Source organism: Quercus lobata, chromosome 4, assembly GCF_001633185.2.
Source record: "Quercus lobata isolate SW786 chromosome 4, ValleyOak3.0 Primary Assembly, whole genome shotgun sequence".
Lineage (NCBI taxonomy): Eukaryota > Viridiplantae > Streptophyta > Magnoliopsida > Fagales > Fagaceae > Quercus > Quercus lobata.
The window spans coordinates 35,619,382-35,633,605 of record NC_044907.1 but is presented as its reverse complement, the minus strand read 5'-3'; the positions used below and the strand labels follow the sequence as shown (position 1 = coordinate 35,633,605).

The 14,224-nt window shown below is 33.9% G+C and overlaps 1 protein-coding gene across 2 annotated transcripts; it reads left to right on the top strand.

Annotated features, from left to right (window-relative positions):
* Nucleotides 1-2,522: 2,522 nt before the first annotated feature.
* LOC115988082 (squamosa promoter-binding-like protein 7) lies at nucleotides 2,523-10,981 on the top strand. Of its 2 annotated transcripts, none has more exons than XM_031111723.1 (3): nucleotides 2,523-3,551; nucleotides 3,965-4,086; nucleotides 10,352-10,981. In XM_031111723.1, the coding sequence occupies exons 1-3, from the start codon at nucleotides 2,809-2,811 to the stop codon at nucleotides 10,756-10,758; spliced, it is 1,272 nt and encodes a 423-aa protein (XP_030967583.1). In that variant the 5' UTR covers nucleotides 2,523-2,808; the 3' UTR covers nucleotides 10,759-10,981. The 2 variants fall into 2 exon arrangements, with proteins under 2 accessions (XP_030967583.1, XP_030967582.1); XM_031111722.1 differs by having other exon boundaries at nucleotides 2,524-3,551; nucleotides 10,316-10,981.
* The last annotated feature ends 3,243 nt before the right edge of the window (nucleotides 10,982-14,224 follow it).

Sequence of the window (14,224 nt, the reverse complement as noted above, 5' to 3'; positions counted from 1 at the left end):
TCCTTAAAGGGTTGACCTCTAATCTCTCTTCTCTCAAGGCTTCTAATTCTTACCTTTTTCAGACTCAGCTTTTTGGCTGTCTTTTTTTTTGTCATTTTTCTCAGGTGAGCCGAATCCATTCTTGCCAAGTTGAAGGTTTTCCCGGCTACTTCTCTTTATAGTTCTTCTTTTTGGGTTGCCCGAGGTACTAGCCCTTTGTTTATGACTTGTTATTCTCCAAGCTTTTTTTTTTTTCCTTTCTGCATCACTGGGTGATTAAGAATGACGTATATGTCCTTCGTTCTTTATGTTTCTTTGTGCTCTTTTTGAACTGTCTCAATGGGTATCCCGACCCAGTTCTTCCCACTGGACTTTCTTTGATTTTATGGTTTTGACGGGCTAGGCTTTTTTTTCCTTTCTTCCCTTCGTTTCATGGGCCCTAAGGCCTATCCTTTCGTGGGTTCTGGGATTCAAATCTTTCTTTTGATGGACTTGGGCCATCATTTTCTCTTGTGGTGAGCTTAACCTTTTTATATGAGGTTCACCCACTGTGCTTTTTTTGGGGCCTTGGTGTTATAACTTTTTAGACCTCAACATCTTTAAAGAGAAATTTCGAGAATACAATCAAATACTTGAAATTATTTTATGCTTGGAAAATATTTTTTTGATGGAGATTATTATTTTACGCTTGAAAATATTTTCAAGTGAAATAAACGTAGCCTAAAAACTTGTGAGAGAGAGAGAGAGAGAGAGAGAGTACTTTACTAATCATATGAGGTTTGGAATTATCCTTTTTTTTTTTTTTTTTTTTTTTTTTTGCTGAATGGAATTATCCGTCCTTTACTCTATCTTTTCTTGATGAATCTTCCTTTACTTGAGTGACTGTTTTTATGGTTTACGAATGAGGGACAAAATTACCATTTTCATAGTAGGGTTTTTGTCATAATAGGCTTAAAGTTTAGTTTAGTTTACTTTACCAAATTTTTTTTTTTTTTTTTTAAAAATTTAGTTTTTAGCTTTTATTTACAAAACTTTCAACATGAAACTAGATAAATTGTTTCTAAAGGGTAAAATTTCCAACCCCCAAAAATAATGATTTGGGAAAAGAAAAAGACAGTAATAATAATAGTATCTGGTTAATGTGTGCAGGCATACATTAACCATCTATTTTAAGAAACCTTTTATGAAAAATTGAAAAAATTGTTAATTCAATTAGTTATTTTTTTATAAAATTTTTCTTAAAATGATTTGCTAATAATAATAATAATAACTTGAATTTTTTTGACAATGGATTCTATACCTCACCAGTCATCCCTAGTTATGAAATAAATGAATATCTATCTGATCTTTCTTTCTCTCTAACCCTATTGAGTCTTATCTCTCTCTCTCTCTCTCTCTCTCTCTCTCACATACCTATATATGATTCTTTTTGATGTGTAGTACAATATTGTTGTGCATTTTTTTCATACCACTTGGAATTTTTGGTATGATTTGGTTTATAATAAGACTGATGACTTTGATATAAATGTGTTATTTTAATTAATAACAAACATGTTGTAAACGAGTCGAGTCAAACAAGTTGTTTATTGGGTGTTTTTTTTTTTTTTTTTTTTTTTTTTTTTTTTTTTAAAGATATTGTAACAAGTACTTTCTTCCCTTTATTTGTTTGTTTGTTTTTGTTTTTTTGGTTTTTTTTTTTTTTTTTTTTGGAGCAACTGAGGAAAACTATTGTTATTATTTGTTGATTAATGAAATTGGGTATTATCAAAAAAAGAAAAGGAGTCGAGCCAAACCCAATAATAAAATTCAAATTTGTTTATTGAATTTTATTTCAAATAAGAGTTGAACTTAGATTCATAACCAGACAAGATTATATATTCAAATTTGATTCTTTTTTTTTTTTTTTTTCACGAGCTATTTGATTAATTTATTATTTTCATTCCTTCTAGCTAGCCTCCCGCTGCAGGGCCAACACTTGCTTCCTCAGCCTATCCATTTCCCTATTCTTGCTGGATTGGGAGGGTCCCATGGAGTTAGCGATTAAACCTCTCCCTATGCGAAGGAGAGATATAGAAACTTTTATAGAAACTTTTCCCTCCTTTATCCCTCCAACTGGCCTGTTTTCAGCTGGATTTTCGGGATATTTGTCACATCACTCCTCTATTTTGCCTCCATTTCATCAAGAAATTGGACATTTAAAGGTGTTTGCTCGGTTCAGGTTACCCTCTGTCCTTAGGCTTCTTTATTTCTTTCCACATCTTTGAGCCAAGCCTATCTTTTAAGACGTGGTCTGCTCGGCCCCCCCCCCCCCCCCCCAACTGTTTATAACCAATATAGTTCATTTATAGCCTAATAACAAACCATTTAAGAACAATATTTTCACAATTTCTCTTTAATAATATTACTCTAATTACTGTTAGACTATTAGTCAAGTCAACCGATTATAAAATTTGTAAAAGCTCTGTTGGACCCACCATCACGCTTGCCACGTGCGCTACATCATCCAAACCACTGTATCTCACGTGCCAAATATGCTGTCTCTCCCCCACACCTCTTTCTTTCTCTCTGCAGCTTTGCAGCTTTTTCTCTCAGGACTTTAACCCCATTGGAGTAGAACAAAGAAACCATACCCTTCAGTGCTCTCTCTGGACTCTGATTCTTTTCCTGTTTCCTCCTCCTCCTCCTTCTTCTTCTTCTTCTTCTTCTTCTTCTAACACAACCCCCAGTAAATCCCACTTCATGCGCATTATATAAAACCAAACCCAACGACCTATCAACCACAACATAACCCTACAAAGACAACATACAGAGAGAGAGAGAAAAAGAGAAATGGAGATTGGCGGGAACATGTTTGGGCAGAGCAACGGTAACAGGGGGCAAAATGGTAATAATAATGCCAGTCTAGGCTGGGATATCTGGGAGCTTAGTACTTCAAGGTTAGATTGGAATACTAATAGTAACAACACATTTTACAACACCACCACCACCACCGCAGCCGTATCCACCGCCGCAGACGACACTTCCATCACGGCGGGGAGTCCCACCACCACTCGTAATGATGCAAGTGCATCCCACGCGCTTCTTTTCTCCGACCACAATGATAGTCTAGGTTTACTCCACCACCACTTTCACTACCAACACCAAAATCACCACCACAACCAACAGCCTCTCTACGCCGGGGATGGGTCCCACCTCCACCCGGACCCACACCTCATGTGCTTAAAGCTCGGCAAGCGACACTACTTCGAGCAGGACACTGCAAACCCTCTGGGTGATCGACACGTGTCTCTGCCAATCCCATCATCATCATCGTCATCATCTATAGGCAAGAGAGGCAAACCCTACTACAGCGGTGGTGTTGTTACTGTTACTTCTTCCTCCGCCGCCACGTCATCGTCGTCATGTTCGACGTTGCCGGCGACAGTTCCGAGGTGCCAGGTTGACGGGTGCCACGTGGCACTCATAAACGCCAAGGACTATCACCGGAGACACAAGGTGTGTGAAATGCACTCAAAGGCTCCAAAAGTGGTGGTTCTAGGGTTAGACCAGCGTTTCTGTCAGCAGTGTAGCAGGTACATACACATCCAATACATACCACACACGCTTTAATTTTTCATCTTCCTATGGAGTTTCCATGTTAATTAGCCTAGGGAAACGAGCCCAAAAAGTTTTTAAAAAAAGAGAAAGAAAAAAAACCAAAACCCCCCAGGGACTTTTATAGGAAAAGAAGATTATAAGATTGAATGGTAATTTGATCATCGACTTTTTCTTTCTTTTCCTATATTTCGCTAATCAACTTTATTAGGTGGGCCTTTCTTTGAGACTGAAACTGTGTAAGTTCTATCAATGGAAAAAAAAAAGAAAAAAAAGAAAAGAAACACAAATACTATTTGTTATTTATTTATGTATTTTTTGAATTAAGAAGTTTTCAAATTTACTTGGTGAAAAAAAACAGAGAAGAGTGATGGGTGTGAAATGAGTGCAGGTTTCATGCAGTGTCAGAATTCGATGAGTCGAAGAGGAGCTGCAGGAGGAGATTAGCAGGGCACAACGAGCGAAGAAGGAAGAGCAGTCATGATTCTGCTGCTACCAAGAATTCTACTCAAGGTACATCCATAAATATATACTATTTTTTTTCTTCTTCTTTTTTTGAGAATCATAATAAATATATACTGCTTGTTTTGTCAATTTTTTTTTTTTGGATAGAAGATTGATTTTTTTTACAAATTTATAACCAATCCATTTCTAGCATAATTTGCACTATTTCCTAATTGGGATGCTCTCGTTTGTGGGATGCTCGTTTTAGAAAGTTGTACCGGGGGCATATTAAATTTCTCTAGGGCAAATCATTGGCTTGGGGATGAAGACCTAGGAGCAAACCAGGGATCACACTTCGTAAAATTTACATTTCAAATTTATAGATGACATAATTGTCAAACATTCACATGAAATGTCATTTTCATATTTTTTTGGTACTACGGTGAAAGTAAGATACAAAGAAAATTTCATTATTGTTGATATAATGTTACGATAGTTTGGGTTGCCTAGACTAAATTCGAGAGTGACATGTAGTCATTTTTGGACACATGTTGTGATTGCGTGCCCAATGCATTGGACCACTCAATGCAAGCCAAGCTCTAGTTTGCGTAACAGATATAGGAGATGGTAGGAGAGTTGTAGCCTTGAGATGGGATCTATATCACAAATGTTATTGAGGAACTAGTCCTCCAGAAACCAATGAAAACCCTACACAAAAGCTGCATAGAAAAGAGGAGGAACTAAACAGAGAATCAACTACTAATTAGTTCCAAAATTTCACTTTTCTATGTGTGAACATTGATTCCTTCGTGACTTTCCTCATACTTAACCTTTCTGCTTACCGATTTGTCTAATGTTTTAGTTATGGATGTTGAAATTTTATTAAGAGTACTTGGATAATAGTTTCAGTTTTTAATTTGGTGTTAGAAGTAGAACTGATTGAGAATTTCAGTCGACCTTGTATTAAAAACTCAAGATTGATGGTGCATTTAGGGTTCTATTTGATTTTGATTCCTTACTTCTGACACAAAAAGACACAGTTGTTGCAAGGGTCTCTTACAATTTTAGCGAATAAAGCTTGAAAAAAACAATCAAGTAACCATTGATTGTAAAGGACTATATGGGTAACCAATACGTACGCAACAGAAAGTTTTCAAATTAATTTCCTGATCAGTTTGGGCCTTTGGGGTAGCACTGAAGTCTGTTGTGGAGGAAAAATTTTCTTTTGGTTGTTCGCAGATTTACTGTCTGAGATTTCATTAGAATAGATTTGAAGCTCGTAGTAAGAATTATTGGAAGGTAGCTTAAGTTTTAGGCTCCAAAAATTTGGCTAAATGTGTTTTGATGCCATGATCTGATTGACTTGCTTGCCATATGTTACTATCACTTGCTGAATTACCAAGAATATGCTATGAAGAAAAAGAATCATATTTCTTAGGCGGGTTGGTTTCAGGTCAGGAAAGTTAATTACAAAGAGTCAGGACAGAGGAAAACCCAGAAAAAGGAATAGGTCAATTTTTTCAGGAATTTAGCTATGGACATGATGGCATCTGCAAAAGAGCGATTGTTAACCACTGATCATAAAAGAAAAAAAAAATTGTTTAGTCAATCCCCTAGAATTGAGGTTAAGTTTGGTTGATTTGGGTTGGTCGAAAAGATCTGCATAGTGTAGTCCAATTGGCAGGCTTGATGGTAAGATATTATAGCCTTGGATTTACCCCAAAATTTCAGTCATTTGGAAAGAAAAATCTTGAGGAAGTTTTCTTTCCACACAAATTGTAAATAATCTATCATGCATCATGACTTGTTGCAAGTTCGCTACTATATATCCTCAAATTTAGTCACACGATTTATGATTTAAAACAAAAGGGTTTAGATGTTGATTTCAAGCTATATTGGAATTGGCATGAGTTTTATAGTTCACTAGCATTACCTCATCTCTTTTATTAGAGAACTAGAATTTGAAACCTCTCCTCATTGTTGTAATTATCAAATTATATATAGAAAAAAACACAATTCTGGAATTAAAAATAATTAAATAACTCATAAAACAGTAGAAAGTCACATTTTTTTCAATCTTGAAAATTATATTAAAATTGATTTACCTATGCAAACTTAGGTATATAGTAAGTGATGGAAGTTTAGTTGAAAGGAAAGCTTAGTTCAATCATCGTGCAAATGATTAGCATACAAGAACCACTTGTTACCTTGAAAGAAAATAAATATATACATAGATGAATAAGGCTTGGCACCCAGCACAATGTATTGGTTTTAAAGATCAATGACATACTTGTGTTGAGAGAAAGGAAATGCTTCTTATTAGGAATTCTAGATTTAGACCTTGTTTGCATTGGGTGATTAATGATAGGCGGAACAGTTTCAATGTAAAATTAACATTAGGTGAGAGCAGGGTCAGCTCAATACATTTTGTACCCTACGGCGACAATGTAAAGTGATCTTTTCTATTTAATTTATTTTATGTGAAGAATTATTAGTTTCTCCCAATATCCCAATAGCAGTCCTCCTTAACACTTCTTTGCAAAGCCATCAATTTGATATTTGTGTGTTTTTAATAACTTTAGCCTCAATTGAATTGATTTCTTCATACTAATGTACAATGATGATAATGCTAAAATAATGAAATAGTAACCATGTTATTGGCATTTTAAATTTCTTTCATGCATAGTATGGTCACATGGCCCACATTGCCATGAATAATTTTCATATACGTAGGGTATTTTAAATATAAGTTTTTTATTTTAAATTGTAAATTCTAAATGATGTCGTTTCTGTCAAAAACATCAATTCAGCTTCAAACGGATTCATTTTAAACCTCACTTAAATTTGCAGTCCGCAATACTAAGGTACAGTCTAAGACCAACTCAATATATTTTGGAGCCTAGGGCAAAAAATTTTAGTGGGGCATCCTCTTATTTTAAATATTAAATTATTAATTGAATAATACTTATGTTTTAATATATATTTTTCATTTAAAAATCTATTTTCTTGATGTCACTTCTGTCAAAAACATCGATTCAGCTTCAAATGGATTCATTTTAAACCTCACTTAAATTTGCAGTCCGCAATACCAAGGTACATTCTAAGACCAACTCAATATATTTTGGAGCCTAGGGCAAAAATTTTTAGTGGGGCATCCTCTTATTTTAAATATTAAATTATTAATTGAATAATACTTATGTTTTAATATATATATTTTTTTCATTTAAAAATAGATTTTTCATTTAAAAATCTATTTTTCTTGACTTTTTTTTTCAAGTTTCGTTAAGATTTCCTTTTCAATTGGTAATATCGCTAATTCACTTAACCTTTCTTGCGACATAGTTGACTTTACATAGAATTTTATCAATTTTATTTTTGAATAACTTCATTTTGCATAACGCAAATGTAAATGTATTGTTAGTTAATATATATTTTATAAGTGATACATGCATTAGAAAAAAAAAACCTAGCATTTTTATATAACTTAACACATTAATTGGACTATTTTCATCTATTTATAAAATGCATTTTAAATTTTTAATTCTAAAAATAACTCTAAACAATTAGTACAAGAATAAATATCATGTTTGAGATGGTCCTTGTCTATCTTGGCAATGCTAGACTCTTAAGTAGTGAGCAATGAATTTGTCCGAAAAATTATTATTTATAATTATAATTTTGATAGAGAGAAAGGAAGAGTAAAATTTGTGGGGGTTGAAAATTTTGACACTCTTAAACTACCACAAACCCAATAAAACATATTAATAGAATGCTCAACATTCAAAAAGAATATAATATTTTTAAAAATAATTTTTATTCATTAAATTTTGGGCTTAATTAAAAATTTTACATAGTAAGACCAATAGACAAGGCAGTCTATTGGCGAATAGAAGAGGTTCCTTATTTTTTGCTAGGTGAGAGGACTTACTTTATTATTTATTTATTGTAATTTTATAAGTCAAATAGATATAATATATTCTATTTTAGCGGCCTTCTTTCATCTGGGGGCTTTAGACTATTGCCTAAATGGCCTAATGATTGAGCCACTCCTAGGTGAGGGACTAGAAGATGTTGGTATGGAAGAGTTGGATGTTGTTTAGGGATAGAATAGAAAGCTTGATGTTGAGGAGATAAAGAGGTGGGAGAAAGTGTGATAGGAGCAACATGAGAAGGGGCATGATCTAGAATTGAAGTTGAAGTAAGAAGTATTAGCATGAAAAAATAGGAGGTTGCTAGGCCGAGTGTTTGTGGTAGAAGCTATAGGTAATGAAGAGAAGAAAGTTGAGGAATGGATGAATGGAAAAATCAGTTCATCAAATAGAATATGTCAAGAAATATAAGTACGAAGAGTGGTAGGATCAAGACAAAGATAGTCCTTAGAGTTTGATGCATAACCAAGAAATATACACTATTAATGAGGAACACAAACAATAGTGAAAGCATATGGCTGACATTTCAAAGGTAAAGAGGATGCTTCCTTTTAAACAATACCATTTTGTGAAGATTTGTGTGTATAAGTATACAGTATACTGGTGTAAGATACCTATGGAGGAATATAAGGACGGAAAATCTTTAGTATTAAGGCCCAATCCATGTTCGATTGAATGTCCAAGAAGATTTTCCATAGTTAATTTGTATAAAATGATAGATGATGTCAAAACTTGAGATTTGTGTATAAGAGAGGAAAGAACAATGCGAACCTAATATGTGTATAAGAGAGGAAAGAACAATGCGAACCTAATAAAATCATCAACAAACGAAACATAATGCTTAGATTCCATTTAAGAAATGATAGGGTAGGACCTCATATGTGATTGTGTACAAATCTCATGAAGTTTCGATTGTTATTGAAACAAAATCAGGAAGGGGCAATTGATGCATCTTTCCTTAAAGTACAATGCTTACAAAAGGAAGAAACTGTAATAATAGAAGCGATAGTATCAAATTGGTATTGAGTACATGTTACTAAACTTTAAGCCTATTATGCCATGTTGAGCTGGAACACTATCGTCAGTGTGGGTTGAAATATGATAAGAGAAATGAACAGGAAGAGTTAAACCATGAATCATAAATTTGTTAACATCAAAATAAAAGGCACAGTTATTATCACCAACAAAAAATTCATACTTTTATAGATCTCCAACTGTGAAAGAGGCACAGTTATTATCACCAACGAAAAATTCATACTTTTATAGATCTCCAACTGTGAAAGAGAGGACTCCATTTGGGAAACTTACTTAAGTGATTAATATAACATATAGAGGCACACTTTAATCCAAAAGGCCTAAGCTCAATACGTATGTGCTTAATTATGTTATATTAATCACTTATTCTTCTCATCAGTATTCAATGTGGGACTTTACTCACACATGTATACCCAACAGTGTCTTAACGGGTCAAATTTATTTGTGTGATTAATTTCAAGACTTTGTTTGTTTATGTATGGTACAATATATAATTTTACACTGTTTACTGTGTGTTGGTTATAATAACACCATTGGATAGCAATTGAGTTCATGCATGCTTTCCACTCAATTGGATCTTATTGGAGTTTCTTTACAAGTTTCCCATTAAATACATCCTCCCACCTCCTCTCAGAGAAAGTTTTAAATCCTTTTTTAATGCCCTGTTGAAAGGTTCTGTACCTGGCCAATTGATGGAATACAAAGCCAAACTTTCCCTCTACAGTTTACGTTGAATATCTGAGCAATTTATTTCCCCATTGAATATCAAAAAATTGCTAAATATTATTGAGGAATTATATCCATTATTTTCATTTGTTAAGCAATCCTAAAGTGAAAGGGTTTTAGGTGAAGGCTAAAACTCATTACACACATTCTTAATTATAAAACACTTGTTCGTATACACACATGTGACATTTGGAAGACTAGCAGAAAGTGACACCAGGGAATGAGTTTGGAATAGGCCAGACAAATGATGCTGGTTGTAGTAGTCATACAATTAATGTCCCTTCCAGTTGCAATCCTTGACTTGCACATCTTATTAAGGATGATAAAAGTGAGGTAGATATTCATTTACTATGTTATGAAAATGACATCAATTAAGTTAAGCTTTCTGTAGTAACATCGGTATTAATTTTAATAATTTTCTTTATTATATCGTTGAAGTGAAATAAATCATATTCAGCTATGTTAATTTGTTAAGTCATTTGTAGTAAAAACTGGTGCTAGCTTTAGTATTTTCCTAATATAAACTAGTATATATAATACAATTGAAGATTAGGTAGCAGTAGAAGACTGGATCGATGTAAAATTTTGTTTTCTGAACAAATTTATAGGTGAGAAATTTCCATACTTTTCATCATCACCGACAGGATGTGCTCTCTCTCTTCTGTCATCAAAGACCGATTCTTGGGTATCTCCTCCTGATCTCTCCACAAGATCCAGTGCAGCACTGCGTGAATTGATAGCAGAACACCGTGCAGCCATCCTATCTCGGCAGCTTGTTTTTGATAGAGACTGGCACACACAACACCATGCAATGGAGGAACTAGGAGATGCCCAACAACCAAGGTCCAATTCTCCTATACCCCATCAGTACCAAATGTTTCCTGAGCCACATAGTTGGGACAGGTTCCATGAAAGTGACACACATGTTACCTTAGACCTCATGCAGGCTTCTAGCTCAGCATTCGGATTATTGTCTATGAGGGGTAAAAATAAAGATGATGAAGAATGTTCTGACTTGTGGAACTCCTTTCATGGAGCTCATGTAATCTGATTTTTTTTTTTTTTTTTTTCCTTTTTGGTTAACACTTATTTGATTGTATCATTTAGTGTGAAGACATAAAAATAGACTGGTAGCTAGGATATGATAGTTTGTGAAGGTATTCATTCATCGGATGGTGGGACTGAATTTTTTAGGAGTATGGTTTTTATGGCTCCGAAAGTTTCATAATTTTCTCAATCATTAAGGATTTTTATGTATGAAACAATTTTCTCAATCATTTGGAAGAAAATCCATTTCCTAACCTTCTATGCAGTTGGGTGTGTTAGAATTGAACTGCCATTAATTGGACTTTTAGTTTTATAAAATGGATTGGATGTGACTCAATTAATATATTTGAGAGCCTATTAATATGTTGTGGTCAAATTTAGTATTGGACCTTAGTACACCTTGTTTTACTAGGTTTATTACATCCATTTGATGTGAGGTCAATGTAGAGTTTTAAGCTTGATCCATGATGGCTGCATGTTGATTATATATGTGAGGTTTAGGTCCACTCTCTACTCATAACTTTAAACAAAATCATAGATCCCATTCTTTCTAGAGATCAGTGTAGTTTGTCACATCAGAGCCGTCTTAAAGGGTTTATTTGGTTGGAAGATGAAAAATTATGGGAGGATGGAAAAGTGAGAGGATAGAAAATATTTGGTTTTTCCTCTTGTGTGTTTGGTTCGAGGGGTGGAAAAGTGGGAGGGTGGAAAACTCTTTTGTTTGGTTGGAGAGCAAAATGGAAGGATAAAAAATGTAATTTATATAAATTGACTATTGTGCGCACCCAAAAATATTGTTAACGGGGCTAAGCCTATTTTTGGGCTCACAACTTATTTGTATTGTGGGTTTTGAGTTTCCTACTATGGGTAGTTCCTTGCATGGAGACCTAGGTACACACTCTAGACCATACGTACGCCACTCTTTTTCCTTTCTGAGCTGCTCTCTCTACTGCTTATATTATTTTTCCTTGCTCTCTTTTCTTGCTAGAATTGCCAACCTCCATTTCTCAATCCATTTTCCTATTTATAGCTGAGAGGAGTGGAGGTGTTATGATTATTTCCTCACTCGTGTGGATGGGGTCCAATTCCATTGTTGCTAAGTGGATGTTCCGTCAGGAAAAGTGGTAATGGCATCGGAACTGATTCCTACTTCCGAAAGACTGCTTGGCAGCGATATTCTCGAGGGCATTACTGAACAGTCGAGTACAGGGTGTTTCTGAGCAATGTTACCCCCGACTAGGTTAAAGACGATTGGGAAGGGCTTGCTATTGGTATCCGAGTCAGTGCAGTCCCACTCCAGCTTCCGGGCCCAGATTGGCCCTTGAGGTGTTCAGATAGAGGTTGCAGGTCTAATGAGGGCAAGGTGATGTATTGGGCCACCAAGCCAAGTCCCAAGGCCCAACGAGCCTAGGGCCCTAGCCTGTACAACTATTATATCCTTGTTACATAATATGTAAGAAATAAATTTTTTTTATTCATTAAATAATATAAAATTTACCACATCATACATATAAATTTATATTATTATAATGTAAAAATTACAATAGTGTATATATAAATTTAATTGGGCAAAAGATTTTAAAACCAGCAAAAATGTGGTTAGCAAATTTATACTATATTCAGCTCACAAAAACGTGGTTAGCAAACTTTTGTGGGCAAAAGATTTTGTAATCATTCAACGTTGTTAGCAATTGGGCAAAAAAAAAAAAGAAAAAAAAAAAAGAAAAAAGAGAGAAGAGAACCTGGACATTGCTGTGTTGTGAGAAGGTAAAGTGATAAGGATGAGAAGGGGGAAAAGTTATCAGGTCATGAATAAAGTGAGGGGTGAGAGGGTATTTGTGTAAAATGCATTTCACAATACTTTTCCCTCCCCATTTTCCTCCCAATTTGGGAGGATAAAAAAAGTGGACCCGGGAGGAAAAACTTTCTTTTTTGTTTTCTGTCTCTCCTATTTTCTTTCCTCGGCCAAACAGTGGAAAACAACATTTTCCACCTTATTTTCCATCCTCCCTGTTTTCACTCTAACCAAACACACCCAAAAGGAGGAGTATGGAGAGAAAGATCTATTGGATTGTGTGTTGAGTGTGCATGTTTGCTGCTACTACTAGTTTATTTAGGTTTGCTCATAGTATTTAGAAGGTATGTACCTAAACCCTCAAATTTATTGATTTATTTGTGTTCTAGTATCTAGCACTTACGTGCCTTTAAATCTTACAAGATAACAGATACCTATCTAACAATATTGATCTTGGAATTTACGAACTTAAAGTTTAGCATTGAATTTTAGTATATTTATTAATTTTTTAATTGTCAAAATTATTTTATTTATATTGACTCTCAAAAAGATAAAATCATGGTTTCATCCCTATATCTTTGACCGGTAACCGGCATTAATAAAAAATAAAAATAAAAATAAAAACCTTCACATTCAGAAAATTTTAATGATTTTTATTAATAATCTGCAATTTTAATATATCTTTTTTATAAAAAAAAAATTGCAAGTCAAGCAAAAGACAGCCAACACAAGCATCAACACAAACTAAACAGAGGTCCTAGACTTGTATAACACCATGTGAAAAAGGTTCCCCAGAGATAAAAAGAATTGGTGAAGACAAAACAGAGTTCTCACACATTATTTCAAAGTTAACAGTTTCTTTCGCAGAGTGCATGGCTCAAATTGAGACTTTAAATTTGTCCTTATAACCAAATTTAGAATGAGATTTCACTTCCACCATAATCATTGCTATATGAGCAGCTGTCTCTTTTTTTTTTTTTTTTTTTTTTTTTTCCCTTCAAAACTTATGAATTATGACTTGCTGTCTTCACGTGGCTTAGGACCGAAGGCTTAGGAAATTATTTTAGGGATTGACTGTGGATCTACAATTTTTCATGAGTGTACGTAATTATTGACCGACTAGTCTCACTCTATTACAATTTGTCTTTATTTCCAAAGCCATGAAATAATGACAAATTTATCAATTCTGTACACATCTAGTATCGAATAAATTCAAGTTAAATACTACAAGATCTAAAAACTTAATTATCAATAATTGTTTACCTTATATCCAATGCCTAGAACCATAATTACTATGACCATGGGTGGACCAAGAAATTTTTGTTTGGGATGCATACAAAATTTTCAACTTTGGTAGAACTTATCATTTAAAAAAAAAAAAAATTCTAATAAATATACACAAGTTGTTTAGTTTGATATTAAACATCTACAAAAATATCAAAAAAAAAAAAAAAACTTATTATCTCTTATAAATGTTATACTTGATTGTGATATTTTTTAGAAAAAAACAAAAAAAACTATTATCATGAAGTTTTCATAGCCACAAATGATCCAAAACTTTAACAAATATAAGAGCAAATTTACAATAAAAAATGAAATCGAGAAAAAATTAAAAAGCTACTGAGCCAATCACACGAATCTATTTTTGAAAGGATTAATGGAATTTTTTTTTTGG

Bases quoted from the DNA above. Each gene is read 5' to 3' on its own strand.
- LOC115988082 (XM_031111722.1), top strand. From the start codon at position 2,809: ATGGAGATTGGCGGGAACATGTTTGGGCAGAGCAACGGTAACAGGGGG. The intron at 3,552-3,964 runs GTACATACACAT...AAATGAGTGCAG, and splicing joins TTCTGTCAGCAGTGTAGCAG to GTTTCATGCAGTGTCAGAAT. The intron at 4,087-10,315 runs GTACATCCATAA...ACAAATTTATAG, and splicing joins TACCAAGAATTCTACTCAAG to GTGAGAAATTTCCATACTTT.